The sequence below is a fragment of the Trachinotus anak genome, unplaced genomic scaffold (genome assembly GCF_046630095.1).
Source record: "Trachinotus anak isolate AG129_WGS33_773 ecotype Australia unplaced genomic scaffold, CSIRO_AGI_Tana_v1 ptg000007l, whole genome shotgun sequence".
Classification (NCBI taxonomy): Eukaryota; Metazoa; Chordata; class Actinopteri; order Carangiformes; family Carangidae; genus Trachinotus; species Trachinotus anak.
The window spans coordinates 17,556,464-17,575,534 of NW_027273858.1; the positions used below are offsets into that span (position 1 = coordinate 17,556,464).

The following is a 19,071-nucleotide window of genomic DNA, read 5'->3' on the forward strand; positions in this document are numbered from 1 at the left end:
AAATCATAAAATGTGACATTAACAGGCATGGACTTGGTACTGTATGTCTATATGTCCATCCAGAATAGGACTGACGTATGTTTCTGTGTATGAACAGATTTCACCCTGCCGTCGCTACTGGAGGTATTCCTTAGCCGGGAGGTGAAGGCTGTCCCTCTGAAAGCAGGACAGAAAGCTGCGACAGATGAACAGAACTCTGGGAAGAGGTCCCGTGTTGGCAGTGGCACCTGGAAGTCACGGAGGTCACGCAGAACAGCGCAGAGATACTCTGTGAAGGATGCTCGCAAGACCCAGGTTTCTACCTCAGATTCAGAAGCGAATTCTGAAGACAAAGCTGTCCCAGGCCCAGGCAGCGCAAGGACTCGAAGATCACATGGTTCAACCATCAGGGTAAGCTGTCAGCATCATCGTTCAGAGGCCTCACAGGTAACGTCCACCCTCGGCACCACCACTACAGAAATCATGAGTGCACCATACCCACATCCCAGAGCCCCTGGGTCCCAGACAGCAGACACTGAAACCCTGACAGACCCAGCTGCAATATCAATATTCAACCGCATGGAAAACTCACCCTTTGATCTCTGCCATGTGTTGCTTTCCCTACTGGAGAAGGTGTGCAAGTTTGACATGAGCATCAACCACAACCCTGGCCTGGCGGTCAGTGTTGTACCAACTCTCACTGAGATCCTAACTGAATTTGGAGACTGCTGTGGTCCAGGGGGAGGGGTTGGTGGTGGAACAGGGGCAGAGGAGCTTGCTGGAGGCTGGACTGAAGAGCCCATCGCCTTGGTCCAGAGGATGCTACTACGCACCATCTTGCACCTGATGTCAGTTGATGTGAGTCAGAGTGAAACCCTTCCAGACAGCCTTAGACGCAGCCTGACGGACCTGCTGCGAGCCACCCTTAAAATCCGGAGCTGCTTGGACAGACAGACTAATCCTTTTGCTCCCCGGCCCAAGAAAACCCTGCAGGAAGTCCAGGATGACTTTTCATTCTCCCGCTATCGCCACAGGGCGCTACTGCTGCCAGAGCTTCTAGAGGGAGTACTGCAAGTGCTGCTGGGTTGCCTGCAGGCTTCCACACCCAACCCCTTTTTCTTCAGCCAGGCGCTGGAGCTCATCCATGAATTTGTCCAGCACCGTGGCCTGGAGCTGTTTGAGGCCACAGTGCTGCGGCTGGAGGGGCTTGGCAGGGCGAGGGATTCTGAAGTAGGAGGTGAGGCTTCAGAGAGGCTACGAGGTCTCATTGCAGGGGTCTTCAAGATCATCAGTGCTGTTAAGAAAGCAAAGTCAGAGCAGCTGCATCAGTCCGTGTGTGCCCGACGCCGTCATCGTCGCTGTGAATATTCACACTTCCTGCATCACCACAGAGACCTGTCAGGTTTGCCCGTCTCTGCTTTCAAGCAGGCAGCTAGACGCAACCCCTTTGAAGAGGACGGAGATGGCAAGGAAGGGATGGAGGTTGATGCAGTGCGTTACCCTGAGCGCTGCTGCTGCCTGGCTGCCTGTGCTCACCAATGTCTGCGGCTCTTGCAGCGCCTTTCTCCCAGTGGACCAGCTGTTCTGCAGGTACTTGCTGGGGTTCAGGCTGTTGGAATCTGCTGTTGTATGGACCCCCGCTCTGTTGTAGGACCCCTGTTGCATGCCTTCCAAGCTCCCGGTCTGCGTAGTTACCAGTCTCATGTTCTCAGTGTCCTGGGTAGACTGATCCTAGACCAGCTCGGTGGGGGTCAGCCCTCAGAGAAAGCAAAACTGGCCTCCTGCAACATCTGCACTCTGGACAGCAGTCAGCTGCCAGGCCTGGAGGAAACACTTCAGCAAGGGGAGCCTTCAGCCATTTCTACCAGTCTGTGCTACCGCTCCCAGGGTATTCTGCCAAGTGGAGGGGGAGCAGAGGACATGTTGTGGAAGTGGAATGCTCTGGAGGCCTACCAAGAGCTAGTGTTTGGTGAAGACTGGCAGCTGAGCCAGCAGATAGCTGGCCATGTGTGCCACCTGACCCTGCGGGGCAATGCTATAGTGCAGTGGCAGCTCTACACGCACATCTTCAACCCTGTGCTGCAGAGAGGGGTTGAGCTGGCCCACCATGCCCAGCAGCTGGGGGTTTCCACTGTCTGTGCTCAGGTCTGCAGCTATCACACACAGTGCCTGCCTGTGGAGATACTACTTATATACCTGCAAACATTACCTGCCCTCCTCAAATCAAGGTGAGCTGTTTTACATCAGTTTAAGATATGTTTTTATTCAGTGCTAATTTTCTTTGATCATCTGTCCTATTTCAGTGGTTGTTACACTGGGTTTTCTCTGTAGTATGGAGCTGAATTTTAAAATTTTACATTTTTAGGCAGAAAGATGTGTAGTTGCAATTTGCCCAAAAATTATCAAAGTTCTTTTGTTAAGTAAATATGCAGAAACCTCAGTATTCTGTGTTTAGACTAATCTCTCAATCCAGATGTTTGTTTTTGAAGATGTTGTAGCAGATTTGTCACTCAGGAAATGGATTCTACTCCTTTTTCTTTCACATAAAGCAAATATAATCACCCAGCGCAAAGTGAGAAACCTAATCCACTTGGATGATGTTTGTCATTAGATCTTTCTCTCCAGGTCATTGCTAATTGATGCTAATCAATAATTTATCACTGCTTTGTGGACTGAGTGAGTGACAGAGGAATATTGACTGTTTATATAACACTGTTCTGAGTACAGTAGCCTAGCAAAAGCAGGTGCTTGTGGTGTCTGGATACATTTAACAAAAAGCTTACATGGTTGAATTGGTATAATACTGTATTAATTAGGTTTTACATTAGGTTTAGGTATGATCAGCTGAATATAGACTTTTCTGCTTTGAGACAATCCATAGACATGCCCATATGTTAATGTGTGTAAATGTGATAGTCTGGTGGCCTGTATCCGTGCTCCAGCCCAGTGCATGCTGGGATAGATTGTATCCCCTAGCGACACTAAACAGAATCTGTGGGTATAGAAAATAGAGGGATGGATGCTTTGAGGCGTTCTGTCAGCAGTGGGCTGATAGGTTTCCTTATTAAAATTCGGAGTATGCTATTCTGCTCTCTGCAGGTTTGATTGGCACTCAGTCTTTACAGTCAGGATGTTTTTCATCTCAGCCTTCTCAGAAGACTCTTTTGGAAACAATTTTAGGTACTAATGTTTATATAATACCAGGCTTATAGTCAATTAAATCTAATTTTTGGAGATGATGACAAATTGGTTATATCAGGGATTGACATTTGAATACCATGTTTGTTCATGATTCATTTATTAATGATAAACAAATTATACATTCTGTTGCAGCATACCAATAAAAGTGTTAGCAAGGCAAGAGCCAGTACTTTGGCAGCAGAAACAGGTTTTTATTTATACTCAAAGCACATAAACTAAAATGTCTACCACTATGTCAGGGCACAGAGCAGCATCAGCTGTTAAATTTAGCTGTTAAATTTAAAATTTTATCAAGCAGCTATAGAAGCGTAATGTCTCTTTATACTTTGTTCAAAACAGCTCTAAGAATTCCACTTAATGCAGCTTTTAATTGTCTAATACTTTTATTTAAAATTCAGCTTGCAACATACAAGGTAAATAACAAAAATAAACAGTGGTAGCTTAAATGTATATAATGTACTACTGGTTTAAAAAAAAAAAAAAAAAAAAAATAGATAAACATTTTTCAGTACAGCCTGGGACAATGGCAACTAAACTGCAATAGTCACTGGATGACAAGGTCAGAATAATCAAGTTTAGTACTTACTTGGACTCATGACAAAACCACGCATCCCTCATATGATCACTTCTCATAAGGTTCAACTATACAGCACCATCTGCTGGACCATTTACATATTTTAGATTTTTTTCAAAATAGAGGGGCAAAATTGGGTGAAAAATGCAATGTATTGAAAAGATTATTTTGCAAAGATGTGAATGAGGAAAAATTTAAGTTGTATTTGATGTTGTGCACATTCATGTTCAAAGCTTCTAATTATATTTGTCATTTAAGAATGGATGGATATTTTAGTTCCACAGAATATCCAAAGTGAAATATTTCTTACTCTTTTCCCACTCTTCCATCTCAGGCTTCTCCCAAACTGTCAAAATAAAAGTCAGCTTTCATCAGCTTCAAAGTTTCTCCAAGACAAATCTAACTTAATGAAAGTGGGTTTCTTTTTTTTTTTTTTTATTACCCAAATCGTCTCCTGGCGTAGTAAAATTCTAATTATCATATTCGATATTACCCTGGCCACATGCACACTCTGTACTGGTCTGAAGGAACATCTGCTTGTCAGATGAAATTGTTGAGAGGACCAGGAATTTTGACCCACATTTACATAGGTTGAAAAATTTGATGGCCATTTTAAGTTTTGCTGAGGCTGCCGAGTCAATTTTTATGCCTCTGCACTGGCGACACCCAGAGCCAAAGGCGTGTTGTTTTAGGGTTGTCTGTCCCATTCTTGTGGACATGATATTTCAGTGGCACCTCAGTGGAACTTCTTTAAATTTGGCACAAACCAAGTTCACTTGGACTCAAAGGTGGTGGTTAAAGGCCAAGGTCAGTGTGACCTCATAAAATACATTTTAGCAATTACGACAACATTTCACACAAAGGTTAATATTTTATATGACTCTGGATAAACAGATAAACAGGTTTAAAATGAAACTAGTCTGAGTGGTGAAGGTATACAAGCACAAGGCGGTAATTCTAGTTGTAGTTTGGGTGGAGACAATTAGCAAGCAAACAATCATTGTTTGGCTGTTAAATTGTTAAGTGTTTAGTGGTCTCACAATCTTAATAAGTGTATTGAATTAATAAGGTTAACTTTTGAACCTTCGCCCAAATGGGTCAACTAATGCTACAGAATTTTTCGACAGTGTACACATTGATTTAAAAGCATGCCAACTGGAAAAATTGTTGTTGCAAGATAATCTAAAAGACAAGCAGTCTTCTGTAACTGTACATCTTCTGAACAACTTGCCCCATCTCTTCATCATCTTGAACTCTGCTCCTACAGCTTTCTGCATAACAGAACTCCATATTTTTCAGATGAGAGCATTAAATATGCAGGCTAATGAATTGTCATCCTGATGGAGTTGCACACCACTAATGAAAAGAGGAAATGTTCTGAAAAAGCAAAAATCAATCAACTGTGCGTTAATTTAAAGGGAAGGCTGGAGAAAGTGTTTGAATTTGAGAAAAGAGAAAAAATCAGCAGGTTCGTAATCTTTTAAATTTATTTATTTCATGCACTGAGCTCAAAGCTTCAAACGAACATCTGTTTCAAGTCCTTATCATACTGGATAGACAGTGTCGTGTTGAGATGAATGTGTTTTTATTTTAGTTGTGTGTGTAATGGCAGCACATCTCTCGAGAGTGTTGTTTTTTTCACCAAATGTTGATTTAACCTTCACTCAGAGGTGACACAATTTATTATTCACCACTGCCTCAATGGTGTGTCAGCAGTAAACAAATTTAAAAGGGTAAAGTTTCAACTTTGTTTTGCTAACGACACGAATGATTCCCATTCTGACAACACTGTCTTTGCTGTGGCTCTGTAAAACAAACGTACAGCAACAGTCACGAAGCAAATACAATATATAAAGTAGGTTAATTTATCAGGCTCATAGAAGTTGACTTTTTTATGGTGGTGTTGTACTCTGGAGGAAACTATATCTGCTGCCCGATGGGAGTAAGTGAATTAAATGGTGGACGCAACGTAAAGGGGATTTATGTTTGCAGTGGCTTTTTCTCTGATTGACTAGGTGTTGACTTTGTTAGGTTTTTAATTGCTGGGAGAGTTTAAATGTGTGGAGTTCAAATGTACCTCTTTTGTCTATACTTTTCTTGGCTAGTAAGAGGCACATGCTATATGTTGGATTCATCCTGGGGCAAATTTTTGTAATCTAAACAAATGTAAATGAATGGCATAGTGCATGAAAATGTGAAAAATGAATTATGAGTCTTGTGAATTACCCATATTTATACTGAATGTTTGTGGTGTTTCAGGTTCTGTTTTAATTTGTTTGATTTCTAATATTTTTTTTATTATGTTGCAGGGTGATAAGAGACCTTTTCGTCAGTTGTAATGGGCTCAATCAGGTGACAGAGCTCGTCTACCTGGACCAGACCCGCTCTTTGGCTTTGAAGGTGTTTGAGACTCTGATCATTGGCGCTGGACATCAGCAGGTTTACGGGGTGCTTCAGGAGCTGGAGAGTGCTGATGCTGAAGAAAGAGAGGCTGTCTTGGGTCTGGCTGAGGAACTGGGGTCCCGAGGGGCTGGAGAAGGCCCACAGAGCCTCAGCAAGTTCTATGAAGGCCTAAAGGAGGCATATCCACGTCACAAGAGCCGGAGCGCACAGGGCCGCGGACCAGGGCGCAGCCGAGCAGAGAACCATCTTCATGTTATCAACCTCTTCCTGTGTGTGGCCTTCCTCTGTGTCAGCAAAGAGGCTGATTCTGACCGGGACTCAGCCAATGACTCTGAGGACACATCAGGTTATGACAGTACAGCTAGTGAACCACTTGGTGGCCGGCTGCCTTACCTTTCCCCAGATAGCGTGGCTTTGCCCTCAAAAGAGCAGGTACGACGTGCTGCAGATGTCTGGTCAGTGTGTCGGTGGATCTACCTGGCCAGCCCCTTGTTTCAGAGGCAATTCTTCAGGCTAGGAGGACTGGATGTCTGCTTGCGCCTCATGGTCATGGTAATTCAGAAACTTTCCTGTAAAACCAAGGATGGGAAAGCAAAGAAGAAGAGGGATGCTAAGGGCAAAGGCAGCCCTGAGTCCACAGTGCCAGCCACTTCAGTGGGAGTGGAGGAGACGACTCATGATTCAGCTGGCGCCGTCAGCGCGGGTCCACCTGAGGGGAAGACCAAAGATCCTGCAAAGAAGCTGGAGGAAGAGTGGCAACTTCAAAGTATTCGTCTGCTTGAGGCTCTGCTGGCTATTTGTCTACACAGTGCTAACTCAGCCCTGCAGAGGATAGAGCCTGAACTTTCTTATCAGGTATGTCACTTCATATCACACTGATCAGCTAAACCTGGACCATATCAACCACAGAAATAAACACTTCTACCCTGGCCTCAGTTAAACTGTTATGTCTCCTCTTGTCTCTAGCTCCAGTCCGTGGAAGAAACCCTGTTTGAGGTGAGAGACCAGCTCTCTCGCTCAGGGGTGGTGAACTCTGACCTTGCTGTACCTCTCTTTGACTCTCTCCTGAGAGTGGCCTTGGCTGAGGTGTCATCCTGTCCTGAGCCCCCTGAGGAAAAGCCAGACAGGGTGAGTCCTGCCTTTGGAGAACCTGTGAGTGTTACATGCACCTTTTTATATTATCAAGTTATTTGAGCTCCTCATGTATCAAGAGGCCAGTTCAGGTTATAGCCAGTCAGGCATCAAGACACTTGATTCCTCTGCAGCTAGGTGCCATCAGTGTTCATCACAGTATAAAGCTCTCGGCAAAATGTTTCTGTACTAATCATTATCTGTTCTGCTGAGTAGCACAGTATTGGACTCATAGAAGCAAATTAGCAAATTTCTAATTAAAACTATAAATATTTACTTATGTGCAAATCCCTGTTGGCCTGGGGATTTAAGGTACTGACCATGAACTGCAACATCCCACCAGGGCAACCCACCAAAGAGTTTTGTTGCGTGTCATTGCCACCTCCTTCCCACCATTTCATGTCTCTCCTATCAACTAGTGGCATTAAATGCCCAAAAATACCTAAAAAATAGTCACCTGCTCTTTTTTATTTTTACGTAAATTCCCATTTCTAATTTCAACAAGTTGGCAAATGGACAAATGCCTCTGAGGCCGTCAGGCAGGGGTGAGACCTAGAGACGGTCAAGGGAGATTGTGCAATATTTTAAAAAGCATGTGACCAGAAACAAACTGCATCTTGTTGTGTGTGCTCAGTGATATTAACTTATCTTCCACTGTGCCCAGCAAGCTGCTGCCAAGGAAGACAGTTATGGTCAGGATAACTGTCCAACATAAGGGTTAATTAGTAAGTCTGAGCACAAAAGGTCAAAAAAAGCATACTCCCTGTACAGTCGTTTTTTTATTGCTTTTTTTCCCATTAATGAAGCAGACCGTTTTCAGTCACTACATTGTATTACCTGTTGCTTCTCTGGCTGAGAAGTAGCCAAGCATCATAGCAAAATATAAAGAGCAGTGATGTTTATTCAGGAGGCAAGCATACAATGAAGGAAAACCATTTTCTAGCCAAGCATCATCAAGCCGCAGGGCTGCTGTGTAAGGCCACTCACGCTACGTTGCTAAGCAGCTGTTATCTCCCTGATGTGCAACCAAACAGCAGATGAACATAATGCTAGCGTTTGTTAGAGTATGAAGTGGATGCAAGGTCATTGGGGTGACATTGTGTTTTAAGATTTTCATGTTAGTGTAACTTTTTCAAAGTCTGTATAAACACATAAAAAGTTGTTAAAGTCTCACATGCTGACAATTTCTCACAACAATGACAAGGTGGATGAGAAAAAAATTCCTCACATCACAGCAACTTCCACCTCCTCAACAGTGACACTATCGCTGTAGGCTACATTAATGAAAGATTTTCAAGACCATGTAAGGTTGGGACCAGACAAGTAACTGCTTTTATTTGTTCCAGGAAGTCAGATGAATACAGAAGAAAAATTACATTGCAAAAAGATGATCATTTTTCATCTGGCTGTCCTCACTGAAATTACTTGCCTCCTGGCTGTGGGTGCCTCCTATCTCAGAGCCTAAGATGTGTTTTCCACACGTCTTAAAATGCCTGTCTGACTAAGCCTGTTCCAACATAGGAGGATTTAGTTTTTTATATAATAGATTTACCTATTTCCTAAGAGCTTAGTTTTCCCAGTGAGCCCAGTAGAGTGTGATGTTCACTTAACCATTGCAAGTGTGTGCTATGAAGCTCCAAGATTAGTCTTCCACCAGCGAGTTTGTCCACCAAAGGACTATTCTTTAAAATGTTTACTTCACCTGCAATTGAATATCACAGCTGCCAAATTTTACGTTGAAAGGAAGAGAGGTGTGTGTATTACAGCAAGGCTGTTCTTTGAACAGTAAAGGGTTTAGAGTTTGACTGTTTACTTGAGTGTGTGTGTGTGTGTGTGTGTGTGTGTGTGTGTGTGTGTGTGTGTGTGTGTGCGCGTGTGTGTGCGCGTGCATGCATGTATGTGTGTGCACGCATGTGTACGTGTGTGTGTGTGTACATATGATGACTGACTGTTCACGTCAAGGAATTGGGCTGTGTGAGTGCTGCACAAGTCAGCTGATATTTGTCTTATGACCTAAATCTTGTACTTTTCTTTTTCTTTTCCACATCACTCGAAAACATTTTGTTGGCAATTTATTCGCTGTATTAGTGGTGAGACCGCTGCTTGTCATGCTTAGTATATTTTAGCATTACATTTTTAGGTTTTTAGTCAAGGAGTTTCTTTTTTGTGTGTGTGTGTGTGTGTGTGTGTGAACAGGATTGGGTAAGTTTGTAAAATGATTCTTATCTTACTAACCACTTGACAGTTGGCCAGGCAATGATCTTGGTTTGGTTAGGTTTGGGCTGTATTGGACTGAGTTTTTCTCTCCTCCTCCTCCTCCTCCTCTCTCTCTCTCTCTCTGTCTGTCTCACTCTTTCTCTCTCACTCTCTTTCTGTCCGAAGCTTCAGGTGTTGGTGGAGGGGGTGGCCCCAGCAGACTATCTGTCTGAGGAGGTGGACGAAGTGCAGAGCTGTGGCGTCAAGCCCCCAGGAGAGGAGGAGGGCTACGACGCTGACAGTGAAAGCAATCCCGAGGACATGGCCAAGCAGGAAGAAGGTAAGTCCACAGTTATTAACACACGCACACGCACACCCACACCTCTCTCTCTCTCTCTCTCTCTCTCTCTCTCTCTCTCTCTCTCTCTCTCTCTCTCTCTCTCTCTCTCTCTGTGTCTCTCTCTCTGTGTCTCTCTCTCTCTCTCTCTCTGTGTCTCTCTCTCTGTGTCTCTCTCTCTCTCTCTCTCTCTCTCTCTGTGTCTCTGTGTCTCTCTCTCTGTGTCTCTGTGTCTCTCTCTCTGTCTCTGTCTCTCTCTCTTTACTACTCCCTTTAACCTACTGCACACACACCACCAACAGTAGCTTAGACAGGTTTAACACTATCTGCACTTTTTGCTTTAGTCTTGTAACTATCCACTGTAGATTCATTTTTCACCCTTTTTACGTCCCTGATGTTATTTTAAGAACACTGTAAATCACTTTTACTTCGTGTAGGCCATCTCCTCTACCATTTGTTTTTTTTTTTTGGTGATAAATGTCAACAGACTAATCTTGATGAATTCAGAGGTCATGTATTGGTCTCAAACTCCAAACCTGCCGATAATTCAATACACTTTGCATTATTGCATTCACTTGAAGATTTTATATCAAATAGCATCATAGTTTTTCACCAATGTGCAGTGTAATTGCAGATAAGGCTATTAGTGTCGTGTAATAACCACATCCTTCTTTGTCGGGCTGTGGAGTGTATTTCAGCAATGACAAGCTAGTTTTTATTGCGTACAAATGACACGGCAGAAACAAGCCTTCATGTTTTTTATCCCCTCACAACAGCCTCTTGTATCAGCCCTGCCTCCCCACTCTGGTCTCGCAGGTTAAGAACGTGGCCTGAATTATATTCTTTTTACTTTTTCATCCCCTCAGAATGGAGTCATTGTTTTATGTTTTACAACTGCAGGCAACTACACCCTGTGGCCTCATGAGCTAAATCGTGTGACTTAAAGTGCCCATCAAATGGAGACTTCCTCTTACTGAAAAACTCTTTCTTTAACTCAATCTTTAACACTGACCTCATGCTAGATAGAGAGATGAATTAACTCGAACAACAGTTTTTTGGCATTTGGCATCAAGCAGATTGTCTCTCCTTAACACTGAACATCCTGGTTCAATGGGAAATACATCTTTTCTCCCCAGGCTTTCTTCTTCATGCCCAAATTAAGGTTTTACTGGCTCCAGTAACTGCTTTCTCCTCACAATCCCATGCGTGACCTAACTGATACTACATCAATGTTTTTATGAAGTATCTTAACTATGTTTACACACACACTTTTGCATTCAGTTACACAACCTATGAGATGAGGTTAATTGAGATAATTTTAGAATGAAAGATTATGTTTATTTTCCAGAAAACACAACAAAAATGATATGTTGTGGTTTGCTAGAATTAAATTCAATTTCATACCAAACACATCTAAATATAATACTAACTGTTATTAAAGGGATATGACAGTTTGCCATATCCCTTTTTGGTTTGTATATACTGAAATGGTTGTATTTGGTTGTGTGAACATCTAAGATGAGGAAAACTATGTAGTTGTGTACAGGGAGAGCTTTATTAATAAAAGGAGGTCCCAGTAGCTGCATGAGAGCCTGCTGGGCTGCTCTCCTGTAAATCATGAGGGGACTCCCATGCTGCTCTGAGACTGAGCACAAGACTGAGGCTAATTCTTTTTTATGAGCTGCCTCCAAGATGGGAGGTTGGAGCAGAAGCAGGGAATGCCTGTGGATGGTGAAGCTGTTTAACGCAACACAATCTGGCAGTGTGTGTTTTCTGTGTTAGCATGTTTGGTGTGCCAGTCAGTGTGGCATTTAGCATCTCTACACGTCCCTCTGTAAGTCTCTCGTTGTGTCTCTGATCATGTCCTGGTTGTTCTCTTAGGAGTGAAGGTGGAGTCTGCTGAGCTGCGTGAGTTTGCAGTGGTGGTGGACAGGCCCAGGCGGGGCATGCTGCTGTTCCCGGAGATCTGCACAATGGAGCTGCAGCTTCTTGCCACAGGCTCCCCAGATCTGGAGGTTTTGAGTCATGTATTTCACAGTTTGCTGGATGCTGTACACGCCAACCCGAGCAATGCAGCCTTGCTCTATGAGCAGGTCAGATTGACCACTTCTTCCTCTTTGTACTAATCTTAAACTGCCTCACCAGTTATATTTGTCTTTCTTTTCTCCTCAACTGTGCTGTGAGGAATATGACTAACCCCTTTTCTGGTCCTCCCAGGGAGGAGTCAAAACCATTCTGTCTGGCTTCCACAACATCCTCAGCCAAACAGACCCCTCCTTTACAGGTTTGTTATTCCTCCTGGCTTATTTTTGGCTTATCTGACACTAGGATATTGTTCATGTGTGACATCTAGAAAAAAAAAAAACTGGGAACACTCAGTTTGCTGTGTTTTTTTTCCCGCTGCTGACATTTCAACTGGGTCCTTGGGGTCTAAAGGTTCAGTTTATTTGTGAATGTATTTTATCAAAGTTATGTTTACCTAATTTGGCATTGTAAGATATTGCCATTTGAAAGATCTAAGGAAAAAAAATAGCTTGTACCCTGTTTGCAGTGTTTATTAGCTTTTTTTTTCCCTGCCTGACATTTTGACTGGTTTCTCATGGATAAAACATAAAATGCACTATGGCTGATATTATAATTTTTTGACCAATTTGTACATAATCCTCAGACTCTATATTTTAGATTTTAGTATGTACTAATATCTGTTCTGCACTTGAATCTAATGCACTTGTTTGTGTTTTTCTTCAGCAGAGATATTTATTGCTCATAGCAAAGCAGGGAGTGATGATGTTTTGTGGTTTTTTTTGTCCGTGGTGTTCTGGTGTATGCCCAAGTGAATGAAAACTGTTTACGTAATATGCTCGTCATTGATCTACATACAGATTGCCAGACTGTGCTAGTGGAGCTGCTGGTTGCCATGGTGAGCCAGCGAATCACAGCAGAGGAACTGGCTCTATTGATTCGCCTCTTCCTGGAGAAGACCCCACCTACTGTAAATAGCAAACCTTATCAGTCACTCAACAATGCACTGTTAGCTTGCGTTCAGGGTGTTGACATTGATATCTTATGTTCACATTGTCAGCACATCCTTCCTGTTCCTGTCAATGTCCTCTCACTTCTTGCTTCTTGGTTCTTTAAAAGACATAATGCTCCCGTGCGTCCACTTCGTTCTATATACCATTAACACCAGTGGATGTGGAACAGATGTGATGCTTCAAACTATTACCACAGGTTTAATTGGAGTCTGGCAGCAGACATCATCAATAACCTGTCTCCTTGAAATAGTTTTCCAGAGGGGAGAAGAAGAGGAGTATTTTTAACCATGTGAATGTAATGACATGTGACCTGTGTTTTCCACCCTGCAGTGGACACATATGATTGTGTTGCTGTTTTTGCACTGCTACCCATATCTTTCAGTTTAAGAAGCTGTTTTGCTGCATCCTTCTGTTTTATTTATGAGTAGTTTATTGCTTCTTTTTCAAGACTCAGTGGTTATTGCAGGTTTAATTCTGCCATTTTAGATGAATCACACAGTTACAACAACTACACTGCTAAGTAATGTGTGGTTATAATTTTTTGTTTATTTTACTTAATTTAGTGATAAAAAAAAATAATTACTGGTCATTTATTTTCTTACCTGCCAGGAGATTTTACTGAAGGGCATCCTGCAAGTTGTTGAAGCCAACGTTAATATCGAACCTCTCCACTACCTGACCTTTCCAATAATCCTTGGAGCTTCAACACCAGGAGGGTTGTCCCCTGGCTCCAGACAGAATGGTGCTGTTGGGGGGAAAAGTGTTGGTTTGCTCTGGAAGGGCAAACTGTCCCCTGGGCGCAGAGAGGGGGAGACCGAGTACCGGCCATGCCACCTGCGTTCCTCTCCCTGGCACGTCGCTCCTCTCCACTTGCCCCTAGTAGGACAGAACTGCTGGCCCCACATGGCCAGCGGCTTCAGCGCTTCTATGTGGCTGAGGGTGGCAGAGCAGGAGGACGGGCACAAAGACAAGGGTGAGAAACTGATCCTTCACCAAGACTCTTTTATGCCTAATGTCCATAAAAATAAACTAGTTCTGAGATTCTCCCCTCATTGTTTTTCCAGAAGAGAGTAACCCTCCTGCAGCTGAGACGCACCAGGGCTCCTCTCAGCCTGGGACAAGATTAGTAGAAGAACGTCTCATTCATATTCTGTCCATGGGCTCCAAGGCACTGATGCTTCAAGTGTGGGCAGACTTCTCTACAGGCTCTCTCACATTCAGGTACGCTCCACTGTAAACTGCAGCCTCAAAGACATGAGTGAAGAATGGGTTACTACTCTTTTAACCGTTCATAGTTTATTAACCTTGAAGTATTGTATTGTGTTCTTCCTTCAGAATTTGTATAGACCCAAACGATGAGATAAAAGCAGGGCTGCTGGCGCAGGCAGACTCTGGTGAGGGGCTGCTCAGGCCAGGCCAGTGGCAGCACCTCGGCCTCACTTACACTCAGCAGCTAGAGGGCAAGAAGAACATCCGTGGCCGCGTGGTTGTTTGGGTGTGTGGTATCAGGTGAGGAACATGTATAATGGCAACAGTAAGAAGTTTGTGGACAGTGGCAGTTTATTTTCAAATCTAGTAAATTAGTAAACATTACTTCAACTTGAGTTGCTCTCTTCTTTAGGAAATGTGAGGTTTCTTTGGACTACACCCTACCCAGAAAGTCAAGTTTATCATCTGACAGCAACAAAACCTTCTGCATGTTGGGCCACTGTATGCCAACCTGTGAGGAGCTGTTGAAGCAGGTCTGGCGCTGGAGCATGGGCACTGTGCTTCTCTTCAATGGTAGGACTCTTGCTAACTCCTGTCTTATTTATCTGACTGGAAATATGTGTCCATAAATTCAGACACTTACTCTCAGTCAGACACTCATCATGTTATCCTACATCCAATACGTCTGTTTTAATCATTTATATAATCTATCTGCCCTCTGTCCTGCTCCCTGGTGGTACACCTCTTACCTCTTTTAAATAAACAGTACATACTGTACATAAATGATTTGTGGTGCAGTTATATTTTAAAAGTGTATCCAGCCTGGTGGTTGTAAAAAAACTCTGGCTGGTGTGATGTGTGGCATGCCGCAGATACTCAGCATTCTCTCAGGAGGCTGACTGAATACTTCTCTTGTTGCCTCTAATTGGCTGTGAATGGCTTGTGTCTGGGCGATCCCAACCTGTGAACCCAGCTGATGTCTTTATACAAGATTTAACCTCTCGGCTGTCAGTGGAATATATCGCGGGTAGCAGAAAAGAAAGACAGCAAGATTAATGGAAACATAAAATAAAACATCAAGGTGCACCACGGTGCCTTAAGGGTTTCCCTTTACATCACAACATATGTTAATGGGTTATTGATGCACTAATATACATCATTTACTAATGGGGTTGAATCTCTTCATATATCAAGAATGCCAAGATATTTCTTAGAGAAGAACTCAAAGAACTCCCCACATGTCCTGCCATTGTAAAAATAGTCATATAAAATACATTTATATTTTAAAGCTTTTGTGAGTGTGTTTGTTATTCTAACTATATGTTTCTCTGCATATTTCAGGGTCTAGAATAGGATCTGAGGAGGCCTTCTACCTGTACACCAGTGGACCAGACCTCACCTCGATCATGCCCTGCAAATATGGCAAGCCCAGTGGGACATTTTCCAAGTTTGTCACTATGGAAGGGCTGAAGTGTGAGCATGTACAAGAGATTCTGCTGAAGAGCAAGGACCTGGACACAACAGCTTTGGTTGTATGTCACAACACACAACATGCACTTAAAATTTGAAATGCACAAAGAAATGTTTTAGTATCAGCACTCTTTCATGTGTTAGAAGGTTTCTGTTAAAATGCAAATTGACTGCTGTTAAACCCTGTAATTGTACTTTGTGATTCAAGTGCTCTGTAGGCATAGCAAATCCCTCCTATGTCTCATTTATTGTTTCATTTCACGGTGCATGAGTAATGTGCTGTTCCAATTAGTTGTCATTAATGATACAGCGTGGTAGGAAGTAATTTTTCCCCAATGGAAAAAGCTATTGCAGTTAAGCTGCAGCTATTTCAGTGAGACTGAAAATAGTTTTTCTCCCATTAAATGCTAATAGCTATGTTGATAAAAGCTCAGCTGATTAAAAAAAGAAAAGAAATGAAGGGAATGAGACAAGAAGAATGAATGACTTCCTCTTCACATCTTTATAATCTTATACTCTGACCAAGTCTAGCCCAGGAGCTAATCAGTGCTAGAGGCTAGTTTTACCATATTAATATGCTGTATACCTAATATTAGAAATTATGTGACGTTACAAGATATCAATTAAATGTCTGCATTGTGTTTCTGCACAGGAGAGCTTGGCAGTAGTATATGCCCCCAGCAGCCCCAGAGTCTACACTATTTATGAGCCCGTAATCCGACTGAAGGGTCAGGCTAAGACGGTAGTTACCCAGCGGCCCTTCAGCTCCAAAGAGGTACAGAGTCTTTCCCTGGAGCCCAACGCCCTCAAGGCTCTGCTTCCCACTGAGACCCTAGGCCTGCAGAGCGTCCTGCACAAGATTGGAGGAACAGGAAGTTTTGTCTTCCTCTTTGCCCAGGTGGGATGATCCATATCTTAAATAAAGCTCTAGAGGTAAAGGTCAGGATTCCCAGCTGCTGTGGTATTTATGGAATTCCTAATGTGACATTTAGACAGATATATTTCAAGCAGGAAAGTGACCGTTTGATTAAAAATCTGTTCAAGAGCATAAGTACAAATTTTATTTTACACGTACTGAATGCTTTAAATTCTGTTAATTCTTTGCAAGTTCTTTGATCTGACAAACAATATAAACAGCACAATGTTGAATTGTTAAGTGACACTCATTTACTTGTCAAATGCCATAGAGGCAAATTTGGAAACCCATTTTATGTCAATTATGTCATGTTATGTACTGCTTCATATAGATATATAGTGCCACAAAAAAGCCCTGCAAAAAAAACATTTTCAAGAGAAAAGGAAAATAACGACGCTGTGGTATTCCTAAAAGTATTTAAAATTAATTAACTTTTGTTTGTGTGTGAACTGCGTTATAAGCTACACTTCCCATCCTGTTCTGAAAACGTGACCTAAATTATTATGTCAATGTAAACCTGTGCAGGATTAGGAAAGTCATATTGCTGAGATCATATTTCAAGGTCACTTTGATAATAGGTAAAGTTTGATAATAGGCCTCTCTCTGTGCTTTTGTGAGAACACAATTACTGTAGCGAGAGCAGTGTGAAATAATGTAAGAAGCAACACATAACATTCACATATTTGGCTCTGTTTCTTTTTTTCCTTTTCTTTTCATCCCTCCTCTCGGGCTCTCGGCATCCAGACGGTGGAGCTGAGTGACTGTGAGAAGACCCAGGCTCTGGCCCTGCAGGTGCTGCTGTCTCTGTCCAAGTTTAACCAACACCGCATCCACGAGATGGACTGTTACCATGGTTACTCTATGATCCACCAGGTCCTCATAAAGTCCAAATGCATCGTGGGATATCATATGCTGAAAGTGAGTCACACCTTGAACTCTTTGGTGTTTTCTGTTCCACCGACTTCTGCTGATGTGTGCGGTGAAATGTATTCACCAACTCTCGTCTTCACCATGATTCTGATCCAGCCCAACACTCTGGTGCCTCTCTGAGCCGGTGTTGGTGACCCTGCTGTTACTTGACCCTCTGGCTGTGTCTGTAATTGAGCTATGTGATGGCTGTGGGCTGAAATGGATTCTGTCTGACTTGATGAAACATTGAGTCACACAGTAGCCCTGATTGTTTTTGTCACTTTAGGCTTCCACATACTGAATTGTATAGCGCAGATAAAAGTAGTGTAGTGTATCAAACACTCATAATCATATATGAAAAGAAACATGTTGTGTTACAGTTATTGTTTTTTTTTTTTTTGTTTCTATTTGTACTATTCTATTTAAAGGTCAGTACAATCAGTGAATGTTATTTAACAAATCTATTTTACTGGACTATAACTGAATTCACTTGTCAGACAATAAATAATGTAACTACCTGGATAAGACTGCAAGCTTCTGTCTCACCTCAGACTACCAGAGACCCAAAGGACTGCAAGATTTATGACCACTGCAGTGAAGCTGGTCACAAATGATAGACTTTGATCAATACAATCGGGGCTGTTCTAGGAGTAAATGGCATCGGTTTTGACAGAGTGATAAGCACTCCAAAAAATTTCATGGAGAGCTTATTGATTTTCCTCCTGTCTGGGGTTCTGCACTGTAAGGTTGTTTCTGGAGTGATAGTGATCATCAATATGTTGAGGTATGTGTCTGATTAGAGTGAACAGCACCCTGGAAGTTATTATAGAGACACTGTACAAGTGGCTGTATTTCTGATGTGGTGGCCATATTGTGTTTCTGTAGACTCTGCTGGATGGGTGTTGCAGTGGACCCATCCTCATCCTGGGGGAAGATGGGCAGTTTCGTTTGGACACTGAGTCCATCGCTGTGGTGCAGGATATCAGGCTTCTCTCAGATGTCCTGTTGGACTGGAAAATCTGGGCCAAGGCTGAGGTAAAGACACACATCACTCAGCCCAGATTGGTGATTGTTAGAAACTAAAATGAAGTCAGCAAATGCAGCGTTAAATCACACAGTCATAAAGCCAAATACATACTGAAATTATAATGTGGTACTCTGCATAACTTTAATTTCCCATTTATATTGTTTTTCCAAGATCTGGTAATTTGTTGTTTTCCAATCAGACATGAAAATAAAGTAATACATAAAAGTAAGAAAAGAAAATTCTGCTACTGCAGTTTCAGCCAGTTCTATCCCCTACAGTAAACGTGCAGATGTCATATTAATTTTTTCTCCCAAGGTCTGCTAATTCCCCATTAAGGGCAGAAAGTCCAAAACATCTTCATCTAGTGAGGAGCTAGTAATAAATTCATTCACCTCTGGAGCTACACTCAGTCGCAGGCTCATTGATTTTAGCTTTTACCATGTTTCTTCAAAGAATACCAGAATTAAAAAGTAGTAAATTTGTCCTAACTTTTATTTTATGCCCTGACAAACATTGAGAACTATGCAGTCTGGCCCGGTAAACAATAAATGGATAAACTGAAGTGTTTGCACTTCAGATGGTATTTTTCATGTCATCCAAATTTTAAGATATTGAAAAGATAAACCCTGATAAAAACAAAGAAGCAACAATGATGAGTTTAAGTACTGTTTTACTTTGATGAGG

At 42.4% G+C, this 19,071-nt stretch overlaps 1 protein-coding gene across 9 annotated transcripts in view; it reads left to right on the forward strand.

The window, feature by feature from the left end:
* The window catches only part of lyst (lysosomal trafficking regulator), a 62,142-nt gene that overhangs the window by 23,389 nt on the left and 19,682 nt on the right, over positions 1-19,071 (forward strand). For 7 of the 9 annotated variants that reach the window (XM_071481122.1, XM_071481119.1, XM_071481125.1 and 4 more), the window contains 15 exons: positions 98-2,207; positions 6,064-7,012; positions 7,124-7,309; positions 9,671-9,824; positions 11,703-11,914; positions 12,039-12,105; positions 12,704-12,813; positions 13,466-13,829; positions 13,921-14,077; positions 14,192-14,365; positions 14,478-14,638; positions 15,407-15,597; positions 16,188-16,433; positions 17,196-17,369; positions 18,246-18,395. In XM_071481122.1, coding sequence (XP_071337223.1) covers positions 98-2,207; positions 6,064-7,012; positions 7,124-7,309; positions 9,671-9,824; positions 11,703-11,914; positions 12,039-12,105; positions 12,704-12,813; positions 13,466-13,829; positions 13,921-14,077; positions 14,192-14,365; positions 14,478-14,638; positions 15,407-15,597; positions 16,188-16,433; positions 17,196-17,369; positions 18,246-18,395 — 5,405 coding nt within the window. The remainder of the gene's footprint in view (positions 1-97; positions 2,208-6,063; positions 7,013-7,123; positions 7,310-9,670; positions 9,825-11,702; positions 11,915-12,038; positions 12,106-12,703; positions 12,814-13,465; positions 13,830-13,920; positions 14,078-14,191; positions 14,366-14,477; positions 14,639-15,406; positions 15,598-16,187; positions 16,434-17,195; positions 17,370-18,245; positions 18,396-19,071) is intronic. The other 2 variants (XM_071481124.1, XM_071481123.1) reach the window with 2 other exon arrangements.